Source organism: Pholcus phalangioides, unplaced genomic scaffold (assembly GCF_987345545.1).
Source record: "Pholcus phalangioides strain wild (caught in Gottingen) unplaced genomic scaffold, Ppha-v1.0 ptg000024l_1, whole genome shotgun sequence".
NCBI classification, from domain to species: domain Eukaryota; kingdom Metazoa; phylum Arthropoda; class Arachnida; order Araneae; family Pholcidae; genus Pholcus; species Pholcus phalangioides.
The window spans coordinates 23,248,325-23,266,371 of NW_028301616.1; the positions used below are offsets into that span (position 1 = coordinate 23,248,325).

The following is an 18,047-nucleotide window of genomic DNA, read 5'->3' on the forward strand; positions in this document are numbered from 1 at the left end:
ATCAGTTTGTCACAAAACACTCTTCAGTTTCTTGAATGTTGTTATAGATAAATTTTACTGTATTTATCATTAACAAACTGAAGAAAAGGATTGATAGAATAATTGTGGTATTAATCAATTATATTGCGATGTAAAATTACTCTAACAGTCTATTCATGAATTAAACATTCAGATCTTGGCGAAAGTTTTGAACCTGACAGGAACTCAAGTTCAAAGTTGAATTACTTGAAGCAAGGAAGAAAGAAAAAAATAATGTTGTTTTCATTTCCAAATTTAATAAAATAATATTCCAATATTAATGTCTGTGTAGATTGTTAGCCTTAATATTCATTCTTGCCAATAACATATTATAAATGATTCAACTTTTTTTTCAGAATTTTCCGCAAAGTGTTATAATTAGAAATTACTGTTTTTTTATGTAGTTTTAGCTGCAAGTCTTCTGAGTTGTTAAGTGTAGAAAAGTTTTGTGTGTGTGTTCATTTGTTAGTTAGAACTGAATAAATGTTATTTTGTTGTAGCTTATATGTTTAGTTATACTCACCCCTGAAAATCCTCATACAAAATCCATTTTGTATATTGTTTATAGAAGAGATTAATTGTTCTATAACCTACTCAAAAAAACTTGCCACTTATATTCCTTAGTGTCCTGTATAAACAACTCCCTAAGTAGTTCAAGTACCTGTTTGATGCTTTACACCCACTTTTATTAGCATCGCTGCTGTGACTACTATTACTGCCTTGCATGATTTACATATACAATACAAGTATATATATAGCTTTATCATCTTCCCCTGTTTTCTTTCTTCCTTATTTTATAAACTATCGAGAAAGGGAACATTTTTGTATCTCTTGCAGCATGATATCTATTCAAATTCCCCCATTTTAAATTAGCTCAATATTACAAATGTGATATTGAACTGATATTGTTTAAAGTGCTTATCGTAAATAACAAAAAGTAAACATTTGTTGATTGAATGAGCTTTTTAACCTATTAATCATTTTTAGCCAATGCTTCAAATCATTTTTTTTTTTTAACTTTTGGTGGTGGGGGGAAGCCAATGATTCCAAGGTTAATAACATGTTGGAGTAAGATGACAAAGGGTTTACCTTTACCTACCTTGAAACTGACATGTGAGAGCGATAGATGCGAAAAGCTATCCAGAATCAGCTATAAACTTAGAATCATATTCTAAATAGCCCTCATTCACATAGATTTGTCATGATCAGAGAAAAAAAAAGATTTTTTTACCTCAATATCTGAGGGAATTTGATGCTTAGACATCTAGAAGTGAATTGTTAGTTAGTGATACATTCATACAAAATTTGATGGAAATAAAATTATTTTTAATTGCTTCAACTCTTGTTTATAGCATAACCAATATTAAAGAGCGTCCAGTTTAAAAGTATCCAAAAGTAATGGCTTCTATTGAGAGAACCACACATGCTTTGCTATGAAAGTTGGTGAGGTACTTCAATGTGAATAGTGGGATTACTCCAAGTTTTCTACCTAGCTCAGGCGTGCACACTGTCAACAGCTATTTTGAGTTGCTTTTCACAGCAGTTGTGCTGATTGCCAACATGGGGATGCTGCGGTTGGCTGAAAGTGGTTTTATGGTTTTTCCAACTTCAAAGTGCAAGTGTGAGTCAATCTCACATTTAAAAAGAAGTCCCTTCATAAAAAGCAATCAGGCCTATAACATTTAAAATTCACACATGGTACATGATGCAGGCAACATAAACTATCGAGTTGCTTGTATATAGAAGACGGGTGATAGCTTTTCTGAAACACAATGACAGGCATAAATTTAATGGTATATCACACATTCAGACATGCACCAATTTGTTTGAAGTTTCTTAGTGGAATGTTTATGAGGTGCGTGTGGTTTAGTAGTAGCATGTGAATGCCACAACATAAGGTTCAGTGTGTACTTAAGATAGCTGAATTTTTTAATTAGTGACACATGTTAAATACTGTGTACAAATTGAGTGAAATGTGAAGCCCTCTGCTCCAAAGCAGAAGGCAACGTACAAATGTTGTGACATAGTACGATACAGAATAATATTTGCTGTTACAAAACAGTCTCTGAAAGAATTCTAAGAAAAGAGAGAGAGAGAAAAAGAAAATCACAACTTTCATCAGGCCTGTTATTTCAACTTTTTTCTCGGGGTACAAAGAACATATACTCAATATGTGTGTGTGAATATATATATATTTCACCTTGTTTGTCCATTTCTATCGTGTTTTTTAAATTTTTGTAAAAGCCAGGGTGATCCCCCAGACAAGGGCCTGCCTTTCATGTAGGAATCACTTGAAGGAATTTTAATTGCAGAATATTTTCGGTCATCGGAAGAATTATCACAGAACAATGCAAAACATTTTGCTTTTTGGGGGCCTCCCACATGAGTTGAGGCAGCATCTGCAGCAGTTGATTTACAAATTTTATTAAACACTTGGCAAGAGATTGAGCACCGTTTGGACATCTGTAGAGCCACTTAAGGTGTCATATTAAACTTTATTAAACAGAAAATTAACTCAATGCAGTTTAAATTTATAAGTAATCATGCGTGATTCTCTCACTATAAACCAGCACACTGTATGTTAACACCTAGACCATACTTCATTCAAATTTATGAAACTCATCTTTTCCATAAGCTTTTATTTATGAGCAATCTGTTTTCACACTCAGATTGTGTTATAATGCTTGAAAGTTATTCATTTGTTTCCTCGTGTTTATGATGGTGCACATGAATATGAAGCCAAATAGTTATTCATTTTCCCACAGTTAAGATGGCTAGGCCACACACGTTGCAAATGCTATTAGCAGAAGCCCTAACACTGTTTTGTAAAGAATAGTGGCAATTGCTCTTTTAAAATTGCATATTTGGCAAATGTGTGAGATGAGCAAAAAAAAATTACATAGACTGTGTCGCTGTGAGGTTATTCTAGGTGATAGAAATTTAAACACCAGAAAATCAGTTAGGAACATGATCGATATTAATTTTATTGTTTCATTTTAACAATGATTCTCAGTTGTGTGTGTTATGTATGTTCTGTGTGTGTGTATGGTGTTTTGTGAGGCTGTGAATATTTCTGTCCCCTGATTGTCTTTTTTTTTCTTTTTCCCTGTTTTTTTCTCCTGGCAGCTAAGCAAGCTGCAGCAGTTGGCCCTCCAGCATGCCACTGCTCCCCTCCTGCCTGGGCACAGCGTTAACCCACCACAAGGTATCCTTATCCTAGTCTCTTTCTTTCTTTCCAAATTCCTCTCTCACATTCTTTACCTCTTTCTCTTTTCTTATTTTTTGCATATGTGTTTTTTTTCTCTCAACCCTCCTGATATGTACTGTATTACATAATATTCAGAAATGTTTTAAATTCTTCTCTTATGGTAACTACCTTTGAATTTGAAAATTGTTTATAAATGTCAATTACAGAATCGTCAAATTGTTTTGTGAATTCTTTTTATATTTTATTTCAATCATATCTAACTATCATTACTCATTAATTGAATACAGTTGATATAATATGTGAACAGCAACATGCCCTCTAATGTTTTTGCCTGTGTGGGACCTGTTTTTACCCTGTGCGCAACATATTTTGACTGCATAGAATGACAAAGCAACATGCTTCAGCATTCAGTGTATCACATATGGCTGATCTGCCTGTTAAAAAGTCTCGCCACAAAGAGCAACTGACCTACAACAGTACACATTCAATCATACACTTCACCCGTAGTTCGAAAAATAGATGGCTGAACCATAACAAGCATTACACAGAAACAAACCACATTAGATTCGCAACACATACATGCACTCATTCATTAGAAGTTCCATAGAGGAATATGAACAAGGTGCATATGTGGTTTAGTAGTAGCATGTATGGTTAACATGCACTCCAGTTAGACCATCATTGTACTCATTTTGAAAGGAGGTTGTAGTAAATTTCTCCTGCATGGTAAATTTTTTGTTCAGGGAACTACTTTCACTTGTGCATCACCTAAAGGAAACATTGGTGAAAAGTATTCTTCTTAAGTCACTGAAAAACTTAGGTAAATCTTATTATAAGAAATTTCTTGAACAAAATTTTCATGAAACTAGAAACCTTCAAAATTTTAACTTAGAAGTTAAGGAGGTTGTCACAAGTCTACTTCAGAGTGCATCCCACTATTGCATGTGTCATAAAGGAAAGCAATATTGTGTTTTACTTGGTGTAATGCTTAGCTAACTTGCCTGGATTGCAAGAAGACCAGGGTTCAGTGTTCTTGGCAGAAACTTATATACTTTTCTTTCCGAGTTCACCTCCCGCATAATATCCAGGAAGTCCCTTACCTTGATTAATTTTAATGTTACATGGATGACTACCGCTGGTGTTATAGAAACTAGAAACTTTTTCTTGACATTCAAACTCATGATGGGTCTCTTAGTTCACTCTGCATGCATTCATTACATTTTCTCCTACTGCAAATTTTAATGAAATATCATTAAAAAACAGTATCTACTTTTTTTTTTCACACCTATCCTCAATATTCTCTCACTTTCACATACAGTGAAAATGCTTCTGTGTACACATAGTAACTAAATCCACCATTGGGACAGTATATATTGCAATACTGCTCAAAGAAAAAAAAAAACGGGTCAATGCAGGTAGCAAAAATAAGAGGGAACGTTGCTCATCGCACAAAATTTATTATTGCCCCTTATTAACAAAATATTCCATTGAAATTTGGCTCTTCAGAGGGTAATACAATTATATTGCCACAGTGGCAACTGAGCAGAGTTATGAGCTGTTGGGAAAGAAAAGTCCTGTTACTGTGACGAAATAATAAATCATTATGCTCTATAAATACTTTCTCGATTTAAGATCTCTAAGCCTTCACAACTTTATTAATTACTCAAAATTAATCAACTTTGCAAATCAAATACTGAAAAGTTCTGCCTTAAAAAACAAATTAATTTTCAAATCATTTTCAAGATGAACTGAGCAGAAAGTATCAATAGCCGTAAAATCTGATTTTTATTTCTCAAAGGTGGTTACTCACGTCATTGTATTTTCTGCTTTTGCATGAGCATAAAATAACTAAGCTATCATGGTCAGAACTTGAACTATGCGTAGATTAATAGTCGTCATCATCTTGCCTAAATTGCTGAATCTGTTTATTCTGTCAAATGTCACTCATTGATTTCATAGGTGTGTCACCAGAACTTCACAAAACTTTTTTTACCTCCACACTTTCAGACCCAGTATGAACTAATGCTGAGGTTGTTTTTTCCTTGCTGTAGATATTCTTTTTTTTATCTCAGTGAGTTCAGGCCAGATTTTTTCTAGGTGAACTCCACAAAGGACCACATCAGGAAACATTGTTACATTGTTTTTACAACGGACCCTCGCAATAATAGGAAGGCTGCCTGTGAATTTGGCTTCTTAGCAAAACTCATAAGCCATACAAAAACTACAAAGATACAAACATCCAGGAGGGCCTCCTTATTGCATGGGAGGCATTATAAAGTACAAACTGTACTAACGAAGGGCAGAAAAACCTCTGGACTACAAAGGGTTGAACTCACTTAAATTCAGGGCTGAACTCACTGAACGTAAAGAAATAATATCTACTAGGAGAAAAGGCAACCCACACTTTTGTGCATACTAGGTCTGCAAGGGTTATAATTTTCATGTGGACAGTCAATTTTTTTAAATTTGATCATTTATGTTTTTCATTGAATTTTAGTAGAAGGGAAGAACTTTTTTTTGTTATCATGATTATGCGTAGTACAATCCAGGGGGATGTTATAGGTGTTAAAATATTTTAAATTTTTTCCCTCGCTTTTGACTTTTTCATTTGCTTATTAATTTTTTTCTCTGTAAATGACAGTTTGGGCAGCCCTTGCTGCCTCAGGTGGTGTACGTCCCTCTACAACAACTGAGATGTCCATATCCAATGATTTGATTGGCTGCATTATCGGCAAAGGAGGAATGAAAATCAATGAAATCAGGTGAGACAGTGGCTAATTTTTTAGCATTCTTCTACAATCATATTTTTTTTCATGCTCAGAATGTAGGGAGGGGGATCAAAAATAAATACTGTAGACCAGGGCTGGACAAATCGCAAAAAAAAAAAATCTAGGCACCAAAAAATTTTTACACACAGAAAAAGGTCCAAAATAATGATTCTTTTGACTTTTTTGGGGCATAGTGGCTCTTTCATGTTGACAGATATGCTACTCTCAATTCCAAACATTTTGTGCTGCTCTCGGCCTGCAATTTAGTAACTACATAAAGAAAGTTTTAGGTGCGAATACCAATTTTTTAGTTGCCATGGCAACCTGGCGCCTGGGATTTGCCCCGCTCCGCCTCTTGCTAATCTGGCACATATTACACCAGGATATGCCAGATTACTAGAAGTTAGTTGAAAAAAACCATTCAAATATTATAGAATCTTCTGTGCATAGACATGCCGGTGACAGGTTTTCCTTCTGTACGCTCAGTAAAAAAAAAATGCTGGACTACTGAATGGATCAGACTATTATATGGCCGTATTATTGAGAGTACTGTGTTCAAAACTATTTAGAACCTTCAACTTCCTCGCCATATATTCTGCATAATAACTTGTATATATAAAAAATATATAGGTTTATACTCTCGAATGCACTCAGACAAATCTACAACCAGAATGAATAGAAAATCAGATCTGCAACATTCTCTGAGCAAATATAAAATCCATTGCAGAGTAAGCAATACTACAGTGGAATGTCTTTTATTGCAGTTTGTGTGTTACATTAAGTAACCAACTGGCACATGAACCAATCAGAAAACCCTACCAGTAAAGAAACAACTTCCACTATTGAAACACTTATACCTGTCATTCCTTTGATGGCATTTATTGCGATATACAGTATTTTTGTCTTTTTTAAATCGATGGTCATTTCAGTTAGCAAAGATTTTAGCCCTTTTCAAAAACATGGTGTTCTTAAACGGTTATAAGGTGTTACAGGTAAAAAATCATATTTCTACACAAATCAAATTTTGTATCGACATACACTACCACAATTTTTGAACAAATAATTCAAGAATCACCAATACAAGATACATAGATCATGATAAAAGCCAGATTAGACATCTTGGATATTTTCAAATTTTTTTGTTGTTACAAAAAAAGGTTTATTATACTTGTATGATGGAAAGACTCATCTGCAACTTATATGTCTTTTGCAATGACTTTCCTTGTACAGCTTTCAGGCATATTGTAAGCATAAACAGGATTGAGCGATTTGTGCCAAAATGTTTATTTGGTTTGTTTCTCTTTCATACACAGGCAGCTTTCAGGAGCAGTTGTCAAAGTATCAAATTGTGAGGAAGGTTCTAAGGAAAGGTCAGTCACCATTACAGGACCACCAGAGGCAGTTCATTTGGCACAATACTTCATCACTGCAAGGTAACCACTAATTTGTTTTTAATGATATGAATGCCTGCTTTTTCCTTTTACCAGCCAAGAAGATTGAAATAACTTGGATTGCATAAAACTTCTAAATGAAGAAAATTGATGGTTGTGAGCTTTTAGAAATTTTCAATATGTTGCAATATGTTTCGATGGTCTTACATCTCAGCTAAGGATCACAGTGCTTCCCAGAGCTCTTGGGGGGGGGGCTCCTTGTGTACATCCCATGGGCTGCTAGAAAATGAAATAAAAACAGTGAATTTAGTAAAAAAAAAAACCTAAAGAAAAGGTCTCCACCAAAGAAATTTATCCTGAAAATGACTTTGTCTAAAAGGTTGCTTTCTTAACATAACAGTAGCAACATCTTCCCCCTCCCCTATCGCTGTTGCATTATTGCTTGTTTTTTGGTTTTCTTTTTTTCTGATCGCTGTGTTTATCCTTAACATGACTGTCTATGAACAGGTACAGTATGTTAATGCAAAAAGAAAGAAAAAACTAGAAGTATACTGTATATATACTAGAAGCAACTGTAAACTAACAGAAATTATTAAGATTAAATTAACGCATTATAGGCTACACAAAATATAATGCAACACACACATTTATGGCTGGACTTGACAAATGCATATGTGAGAATGTAATGTACCAATACCAATTTTCTAGTGACTGTGGTGACTTGGCACCTAGGACTTGTGAAGCCAGACATTATGGAGTCAATTGAATTTAAAGAAATATTGTATAAGTGTAAATAATAATAAATAATAAGAATCCTTACTCTTTTTCTTCACCATTCTCGGTGCCTGGCACTAGCCCACAAGAAAACAGACCTAACTCTCTAAAATTTTTTTGTCTTGATGTTGAGACATCTCTTGATATTTACCTTTGAATCCTAGCATGGAATGTGTTTTTTCAACTATCAGTTCTATCTACTTATTCGACCAGTGTTTTTCAGCTATCACTTATCCAAGGACCCTTTTGCCAAACATTTAAAGATGAAAGTCTTTTTTTTTTGGGCTATGCCATGGTTTCTCGCTGTTTTTCACTCTAATTTCTGCTTTATTCCAAAGCACATCCTGAATGAATGAATCAATCAATCATATATTGCTGTCCTGCCCCTAGAGGCATACAGCGGCCTGAATGTCAGAATTCTTCTGCCAGACTTATCTCTTCCATCCTAAAGCACAGTCTGCGGACCCCTAATTAATCCACGAACCACCTTTTGAAAACCAAAACCATAGGGGAAGCGTGCTTATTCTTCCATCTAGGGAAAACATCCAGTGAGAATCATAATTTTTCTTCCATGTCCAAAAATTGCTCAGAAATCCTCATTTTAAGAGGATAGCCTCAATGTTAATCTGATGTGGGATGCCTCCCATTTTATAAAACAAAACATGGCCATTATACAAGAAGTTTCAATGTGGATAAAGTATTTAAAGATTATGCCCATTGTGTGGATAAATTATGTCTTTTGTGAGTATTGTAAAGCTAGCATGTTTACACTTTTTATTCATTTCTGCCCTCTGTAGTTTAGAGCAGCATAAAAAGAACCTCGAGATGAATGCTGCTGCTGCCGCCGCCGCTGCCGTGGCTGCATCATCATCGTCTCAACTGCCCAATTCCATGAACCTGACATCCACATTTGCTGCTGCAGCTGCTGCTCCGTCATCAACTCCCGTTGCCCTGTCCCTTGGTCCGCTGGTCAAGATGTCTCCACTGGCTGTTGCCCCCTCACTCATGCAAGGGTCCGCCGCTCTTTTTGCTGCCAATTTCAAGCAGTTCCAGGCCAAGGCCATGGCTGGTAAGCTCAAATCGGCATCGGCTGCGGTTGGCAGCGGCTCGCTCAAGAAAGACGAGCGAACCAAATTTGCACCATATTAATGGTGTCTCATCATCCCTTGCATGATTTTGAAAATACACGGATGAAAGAAGAAAAATTTCATCTTTGCCATAGATTGAAGAGAGACTTTTTTATATTCCCATTTATTAGATATTGATATTTATGAATGTGTATCCAAGAAATTTCATTACTAAATGCTCCAGGAAAATGATTTTGTTTACCGGAGCATGGATAAAATAACAGGGCTAAGTTCTAGTCTGTTTTTTTGATTTATTATTTGTTTTTGTGCTATAAAGTTGATATTTTTCAAGAGATTTATTGGTTTTTTTTTCTGTTATATTTGAGGTATTGTTGCAGCAATATTTTTGCAGTACGTAAAGTTGTATGTAACTAATTTTTAATGAAATCAAATCATTTTGTTTTGTGTGATTTAGCATAGATTATTTATGGATCAATCTGGAATATTGTGTACCTCGATTATTATATTTTTTTTGTGTATTATGTAAACATTTGTCGAGTTTGTCTGATTTTTTTTTTTTTTTGGGTAGCTAATTATGGTTTGATATTTCGTCATTGCTGCATCTTTTTTTGTTGTATATTCCTGATTATTGTTGATTTAATGTAACCTTGTGTTTACATTCGCTTGGCCAGTAAAAACCAAAAAAAAATAAAAATTGTAGCCAAATTTAACATTGTATCTATATAAAAGTATGTATAATGCTCCTGAAAGCCTCAGTGCAATATGGGAAAAATTCTGAGCTTTAAAAAAAACTGATGAACTGTCGAATTGAGGACACGTTATTTCGTTTCCAGTATTAAACATGAAAGAACATTGTGTGCTTCCTTTTTTTGTCTCCCCCCTCCCTTCTGGTGTTGATTACGTTATAGAATGTGATTATTGAAGTATTTAAGTGTAAAAAATATATATATTATGTTCGTGATTAGCGAGATATATTTATAAGTATTTATGTGTTCGACTATTTTGAACACTTGATGTTGATTCCTTTTCTTTCTTTTTGCTCCCTCTCTGTTGTGTGATGATGGTATTTATTGTCATTTATCAATCATTGTTCAATCATTGATAGCGATTCATTTCTCGTTATATCTGTAAATAATTAGTGTTCATTTTCTGTCTCTTTAAAAAACCTTTATTACAGCACAGATATTTAGGCCAAAGCCATTACTTCTTGGGAATAAGTGTGAGATCTAAGTGCTTTCAGTGTAACCGAAAAATAACTTTAGATATGCAGTCAAATTCGGTTGATGCGAGACGTGAAAAAGATTGAGCATTTTGCTTGTGTTATCCATTACTCGTTATTTCCATGAAAGAATTAAAATGAAGAAATTATTGAGAATTTATCATCATGCAGTGTGAAAGTGCAAACAAACGCATCTATTGAATCACTGAAGGTATTTCTTTTCATGAAATTGTCCCTATCAAATAAAAAGCTCCCTCTCTCTAAGAAACTTTAAACTGCGGAGTTGTCTTAAGCGTGGCAAACACATGACTTGACAACTTAAACAGAAAATTTATATAAAATTGTTCCACAACAAACGCATGTTCAACTTTTCCGGGACATGATGACTCTTTTCAAATTCGAGACAGATGCTGATATAAATCCAAAAATTTTGTATAGTCTCCAGATTACCATGTAGTAATCACACGTGGAAAATTTTAGGCGACAATCTAGTTTTTTGGTTGCACATGGCGATCTCGGATGTCTAGGATTTGTCAAGTCCTGCTTTAACATGTTACATAAGCATGCATCGATGTTTGTATTTCTTGCCTGTTGTAAGGTTTAAAGGAGATCTTCTTGGCGTCTGCTTGGGGTTTTCCAATCCAACTTTTGAAAATCACTGGTTTCAGATCGTTCTTTTAGCATGTTAAATTTTACAAAGAACATCTTTTCGAATGCAGTTTGCTTGTGTATTGCTATCAACCACAATCCTTATTTTAAGAAACTTAAAATTTTTAGTTCAATTGGATAGCAAACCAATGATTGTTTCAGAATTGCTCATAATGACCGAATTCGACTGTGTTCACCCAATGCCATTTTCAATTGAAAATTTATCTTAAAAAAATTGTTATATGAGTAATATACTCATCGCACACACACCCTGGATAACATCTATCACGGGCTCTAGCTTGTTGCCAAAATTTCATAATTGCATTTTTTCAGTACTGCATAATCTCTGGAGATCTTGTATCATTCTATCTGTTCCTGTCTCCTGAAGTATTTTTCTTCTTATTATTGGGTATTTCTTGTTATTTTGTGTAATATGAGCCAGTGCTCTGTATTTCAGGTATTGTGTTGAAGTATTTTCATTGCTGTGATTGCATAACGAATGTATTGTAAGACTGATCCTCCTCTTCCTTACAGAGTGTTGTTTATTCATTTGAAAGAAGTGATTCGCATTAGTTTTTCAATCGAAATCATTCATTTTGAAAGAAAACAAATTGGTTTTTTTTCTCTAAGATGACTGTATCTGATCTCAACATGATGCTGCAAAGAATTTGCTTCATAACCAATTAATTTCCTTCCAAAAACAATGTACAGGATCAACCAAGTCCTTGCACATTTAAAAAATAAAAAGATCAACATAAATAGATACTATTTGCACCAAAATTTTAAACATGGTGTAGAGTTTTTTTGTTTGTTTTTGATAAATTAAAAAAAAATAGTTAAAAGTTTCACTCACAGATGGCTCTGGAACAAGAAAATCAAGCATTTTGGTAAAAAGTGCAATTTTTTTTAATGTCAATTTATTGTTTTTTTAAATTAATTTTTAAAAATGTGTTGTGGGCTCTTTATTGATCCTGTATTTCATTCATGGTTGACCTTGGTTAAAAACAATTTGCATAGCATTTTTCGTAATCAAGGTTATTAAACAAGGTGCCTAGCAAACAGGGTGTATGACATTTTACTGGTGAACTGTTTATTGTAGAAGTATACTTCCAATTAGAAAAACCTTCCAACTAATGTGTAGTACTCAGGTATGTCATTCATGCCTCAAGGTATATTGCTTTAAGGTTCGTGCTTATAGCTATTGAAATAAAAAAAAAATTAACTTTTTATATAGTCCCCGTGTGGATCAAAACCTAATTAGAAAGTTATTGCCATGTCTCCCCTGATGCCAGCAAACAAAAATTGTTTTTCTAAGTGCAATATATTCACTGAGGTATTAAAATTCGAAAAACTGAGGAAGTTTGGGAAAGAACAGCGGATAAAATGGTTCTTCCTCATTTAGAGCTGTTTCGAATATCTCATCGAGTATTGTACTTAGAAACATGGAATTTTTTTTTTTTTTGGCATCAGGAAAGTTGGGGTAACAACTTTCTCATTGGGTTTTGGGCACTATATAAAGTTTTTTTAAATTTTAATAACTATACAATCCCCTTGCAACACGAATGACATATCTGAGTACTACACGTTATTTGGAATCTTTTTTCTAATTGGAAGTATACCTCTAGGATCAACAGTTCGCCAGTAAAATATCATACCCCCTGTTTGCTGTGCACCCCTGTATATCAAAAAATTATAAAAATAAGCAAAATAATATGTATTATATATCCTCGACATTTTTTTTTCTTTTAGCCACTTTTTTTTCATAAGCAATTTGGATATCATGGAATAAATTTTTTTTCCCAGATTCCCTGCATAAAGTTTTTGTCAGTTTGGAGACTGGGTATCAGAAAAATATTCGATTGATTTATTCCTATTAGTGAGATTTCGTTCATTTTCCCCTTAATAAAATGTCTAGTCCACCCAACCTAAATGTATCAAATTTTATCGGATGTTTATCAAGTGTGTAGGCTCTATCTATACCAATCATGCAGGGAATTGCAAATTGTTTTTTATCAATTCGTGACTTTTTTTTTAATGTACGAAAATAACTTCATGAATTTTGACGTGCATAAATCATACAGAATCTTCATTATTAAATCATTCAGTATTTTATGGTTTTTTCTTCTCAATAGCGTCTATAAGGATCCAACTTAATTTGTTATGAATTTGAAATACTAATTTTTCGCTGTTCGTTCACGCTTGAAGTTATCCTTTGTAGTGATATTGTATCTGCTTTAGCAAAAATTTCTGAGCGCCATATCAGATTGTATTATGTATATACAGAAATACTATATATTCATTTACATAATCTGCAGTGAAAATTAATTCAGAAATGCCAAAAAAAAGCAGGTTGCAAAAATTTTGATTTTATGTTTGCAGCTGGGGTGACAGAACCTGCATATCATCTAAAAAAATATTTAAAGACTACAGCATTCATATTCAAATGCTCATATATCCAACATTACGTATCCAAAAAAACATATCTGAAATCTACAGATTTTTGTGGTACCATGATTTTATCAGTATATCGCTGTATTTGTTTCCAAATATATCCAGATCCAGTATTTATGAGAAAAAAAATGAGTCGTATACTTGTATTTTGGTGTAGTTTCAGAGAATTATAATATATTGCCAAAGAAAACAGTATCGTATCAGTCGCATATCATAAATCTTTATACATACAATCAGTATTAAAATTTATATATATAGTGTAATTTTTCTGTGAAAATTGTGTGATCCCAAAGAACAAAGGCTGAAAAAAGATGTAGCCAAAGATATCCGATGTAATTAGATCATTATCTCGAATTTTTGAATGAGTTTGGGTTTTGTTTTCCCGTCCCTCCCTCATTTATTATTATTTTTGAGTTTTCCTGCAAATCTAGTCGACTTTGCGGGATCTTTTCCTGCTTAGAATTACTCGTCACCGGGGGTTTAAGTCTTTTACGACTTGTTCAAAAGCATATATTTGTATTCATATATTTCCAATTGTATCGATTAAATGTCCATTTAATTCTATTCGAGATGATAGTCCAGAAAGAGTGAAAAAAAATTCGAAAGCTGCCAGATTTTTTTGGTAGCGTTGGCCTGATCGAGTGACATATCTTAGAGTGTAGCTTGTATGCAAAAAAAAACTGAAAATAATATAAAAAAAAGAGGAAATGAATGAAAAATAAAATATATTTTTTTACGTGTAGGTTTGAGTAAAAGAACAAACTCAAATTTTTAAATTTCTTTTTCTTTTCTCGATTTACGTTCACATTCATAAATTTAGCATCAAAGAGAGATTTCAAATTTAAAAAAAAAAAAAACGTCATTTATACGGTCAAAATTTTAATAAATTTTTTTTGTATAGAATCATATTGTTAATTATTGCAGTGTTAGATTTTGAGAATTTATTCTCGAATGGGTGTTAATTAGGAAAAAAAAATTATTTTAGACGTCAAAGCAATACATGAGCAGTGTTTCTTCATTTATCTTCTCCCATTTTTTCCATTTTTGTTTCTCTCCTTTTTTAAATAGTCTAGTTAATATTGGTGTTGCTCGATCCAAAATTTTGCATTGTATTACACATTTTCTATATATATATATATATATGTGTGTGTGTGTATGTATATTGTGCGTGTCTTTAAATATATATTGCAAGTCTCTATTCTCAATTTCTCTCCTTCCCTACATGCATATACAGGCTTATTTAAAAAAAAAAAACGGAACATTTGATTAACCTATGTGAACACAGTTTGTAAAATGCTCAAGTTGGAAACCTAATTTCATGGTGCAGCTGTAATTTACACTTTTTGTAGAGGTTCTTAATCATAATCCTGGTGAAGAAATTGTGTGAAGGATGAAGACCATATATTGCTGTTTTAGAAAATTAATTATTACATGAAGATTTTTATGCAAATCGACAACAGATTTTGTCGTTTTTATATATTGAAACCTTAAGTCTGTTAATTCTGAAATTATAGGCGCAGAAAAGACTATTTCTGCAAACACACATAAAAGCTGTGTTTAAAGGTTTTTTTGCAGCATGAAAAAACACAAGCTGATATCATGAGAATACAATCATAGCATCAAATCGAAGAGTGTCCGAGACATGTCACACATTGGGATTGATCCGTGACTATGGCCCCTGTAGTCTACGTTTCAAAACATTGATACTTATAGTAGAACCTCATTATAATGGACTAATATGGGCTGAAGGTTGTCAACTTTAGGGAATGAAAGTTGGGTTTATGACATAATTTCTATATGGGGTGTAATGCAACATGTATATCAATAATAGTACAATAATAATTAGCTTATAAAAAGTTTTTATCATATATCACAAACCTTCATCATAGGTTGAATTGACGAAGATGTATATTTATAACCCAGCATTAATCTTAATATTTCTGGCTGGTGAGCTGTATGAGTCATGCAGCGCATCCATTTGTATGCAGAACAACATGATCAATGTTTAATTGCTTTCTTGGAAATTTTATGAACTTGTCAGATAAAAATAAACACCCTTTATTATTGCTGAAGTTTTTTAACTTTGTTATAAGCAACGTCCGTTATAATGAGATTCTACTGTAGATGACTTGCATATGCTTTCTTTTAGTCTATTCTTTTAGCATAGCAATATAATGTCTTGATGGGGTTAACATCAGGTACCAATCATATGATACCACAAAATCACCAAGGCAGTTGAAACCTTTTTTAGATATGGACGTATGTGCACAAAATTAAGATAAAAAAATCAAATTTTTAATTATTTGCTCCAAATGTCATAATTAGGAATCGATGCAATTATAAATTAGGAAAATGGGCATATGCAGCAGTCTGCATTCTAGTTCAAGCAGTTGAAAACTTTTGTTCCGAGAGAGCTGACTCAGTATCTTCCTGTCAACTGTGGAACCATTTTTGATTATTCTGCCATAAATTACCCACAGCTGTTCCCAACTAGGCATTTTGGTGTCGTGCTGATAAGAAACTAGTCAAATGGAAGCCAGTTATTATTGATATAGTTATCAACTTTTGTTATAGTATATAAACCTTCCCTCTTGAAGCATTTTGCAATGACCTGGCAAAAAAAAATTGTGAAGCATGCTGGCCAATCAGCTACATTATACAGTACACAACTATGTAACATAATATGTTGCGAGCACACACACTTCTGTCAATTTTAAAATTACATATTATATAATTTTGAATTGACACGGAAATGCTCAAATAATTTCACAAATTAGTGTGAAAAACTACCTTTCACAACTAATCAAAAAAATTACAAATTTATTGAAAGTAATTTCAGAATTGATCGAAGCAATATTAATGTAATTTTTTTTCAGAAGCAGTTTATACCTAATAAAAGAAATAATTTGAAATTAAAGAAGAAATAATGAAAAATCCTATTTGGTGAAAGATAATTTCAGAATAAGTTTTTAATAGTTAGGGGCTCCTCTTGGTAAGGGTTGGTCTGATTTTGCCCAACCCGAAAAAACCCATCAAAAACTGCACTTACTTGCAAACAGTGTACTTTCTAATGGTATTATTGCATTGCCATACTCTATCTAAAGAGAAATACATTAATAAATATATGTATTCAATGCTATGAATAAAGCTTGTTATAAATCCATTTATCATAATAAGATGCAAAACACACACACAATTTTACCCCCTTCCCCCAGAATTTTCTGTAATGAGCTGCCACTAATATAATAGTTACATAAATGATTGCCATATATTACTTGCTCTATTGTGTTTATTTAAGCTGCAGCATACACAACTTGCTTTCCTGGTGCTCCAGTATCATAAATCTGAAAAAAAAACCCAGGTTTTAGCCAACCCTGCTCTTGGCCCATTAAGACATCACTGCACATAGCATTGTCCTTGTGAGTCTGGTACCATCTTACAATTCTAGATACTGCAGTATAATTTCATGGCTATTGACATGTTTTTCATGACATGTAAAGTTTCAATATATCCCCGCAATGTCTGGAATGTTAAAGACCTCTGGTGTCTGGGTTCACTGGCTAGATATTAATCGCTACAGTGCCATACTAAAATTTATTTTTTTTATGACAAAAGCTGGTGTTTTTTTTCATATTGCCAAAGAACTTTTGCATTTGCAGCTGATTTTTGGTTGAAGAAACGTTCTTTGTTGTTATCCAGGTTCAAATACATAACCAGTAGAGAAGTAATAACTCACACTAGAAAAGCATATTTATTCATTTGCATAAAGATCTTAAGCCAAAAATGTTTCTATTCGAATTTTATGAAACTTATGAACACATTTGATCTATTTTCAAGCGAACTTTTCCCCCAGATGGATTCTACGAGGACCTCATTGACATATTGGATATCTTTCTGACGAGCAATTTCATGAACTGTGATTGTAAGTTTTAATAGGATGTTTCGATTTTTTTGTGAAATTGAATTATTTTTGTGTTTTTTTTCACACATCTTATTTTCGAAATTGTTGTTTGCTGCAGCTGCGCTGTTGTAATTTTTTCGGTGTTGTAAAACATGGTAACTTATGTCTGAAAAAAAAATATATACATATCAATGTTGAGAATGTGTGTATAGATTAATCAGATGAATTTAGTGGTAAAAAAAAAAATCGCAGTCGATAGTCAAATTATGTAATTCCTTTTCCGATGCCAGAATTTATTATTCTATGTATTTTGTTACTCTGTTTGTTTGAAATAAAATTTCAGATCAGTGGCTCAAAATTTGTCTTTTCACTCATAACTGATTAGTGTATTTTGGTCCACATAGTATAGGGTTACCCGATTTTCGAAAATTGAGAAAAGAGGATGGGAGGGAGCTTTTGAGTAGGTCACTTTTCAGAAGAGATGGTGCCACTACACTGACAAAAAAAACCGACCGCATAATAACTTTTTCAACTAAAACAGAACCGCTAAAAAGCAAAACAAATAACGACTAGTTTCTTTT

General features: G+C 33.3%; 1 protein-coding gene across 8 annotated transcripts in view; it reads left to right on the forward strand.

The window, feature by feature from the left end:
* Positions 1 to 17,816, forward strand: part of LOC149069012 (poly(rC)-binding protein 3-like) — a 111,977-nt gene extending 94,161 nt beyond the window's left edge. For all 8 annotated transcript variants that reach the window (XM_089251200.1, XM_089251195.1, XM_089251201.1 and 5 more), the window contains 4 exons: positions 3,145 to 3,223; positions 5,868 to 5,988; positions 7,308 to 7,427; positions 8,957 to 17,816. In XM_089251200.1, the coding sequence (XP_089107326.1) occupies positions 3,145 to 3,223; positions 5,868 to 5,988; positions 7,308 to 7,427; positions 8,957 to 9,308 (672 nt within the window). In that variant the 3' untranslated portion in view covers positions 9,309 to 17,816. The remainder of the gene's footprint in view (positions 1 to 3,144; positions 3,224 to 5,867; positions 5,989 to 7,307; positions 7,428 to 8,956) is intronic.
* The last annotated feature ends 231 nt before the right edge of the window (positions 17,817 to 18,047 follow it).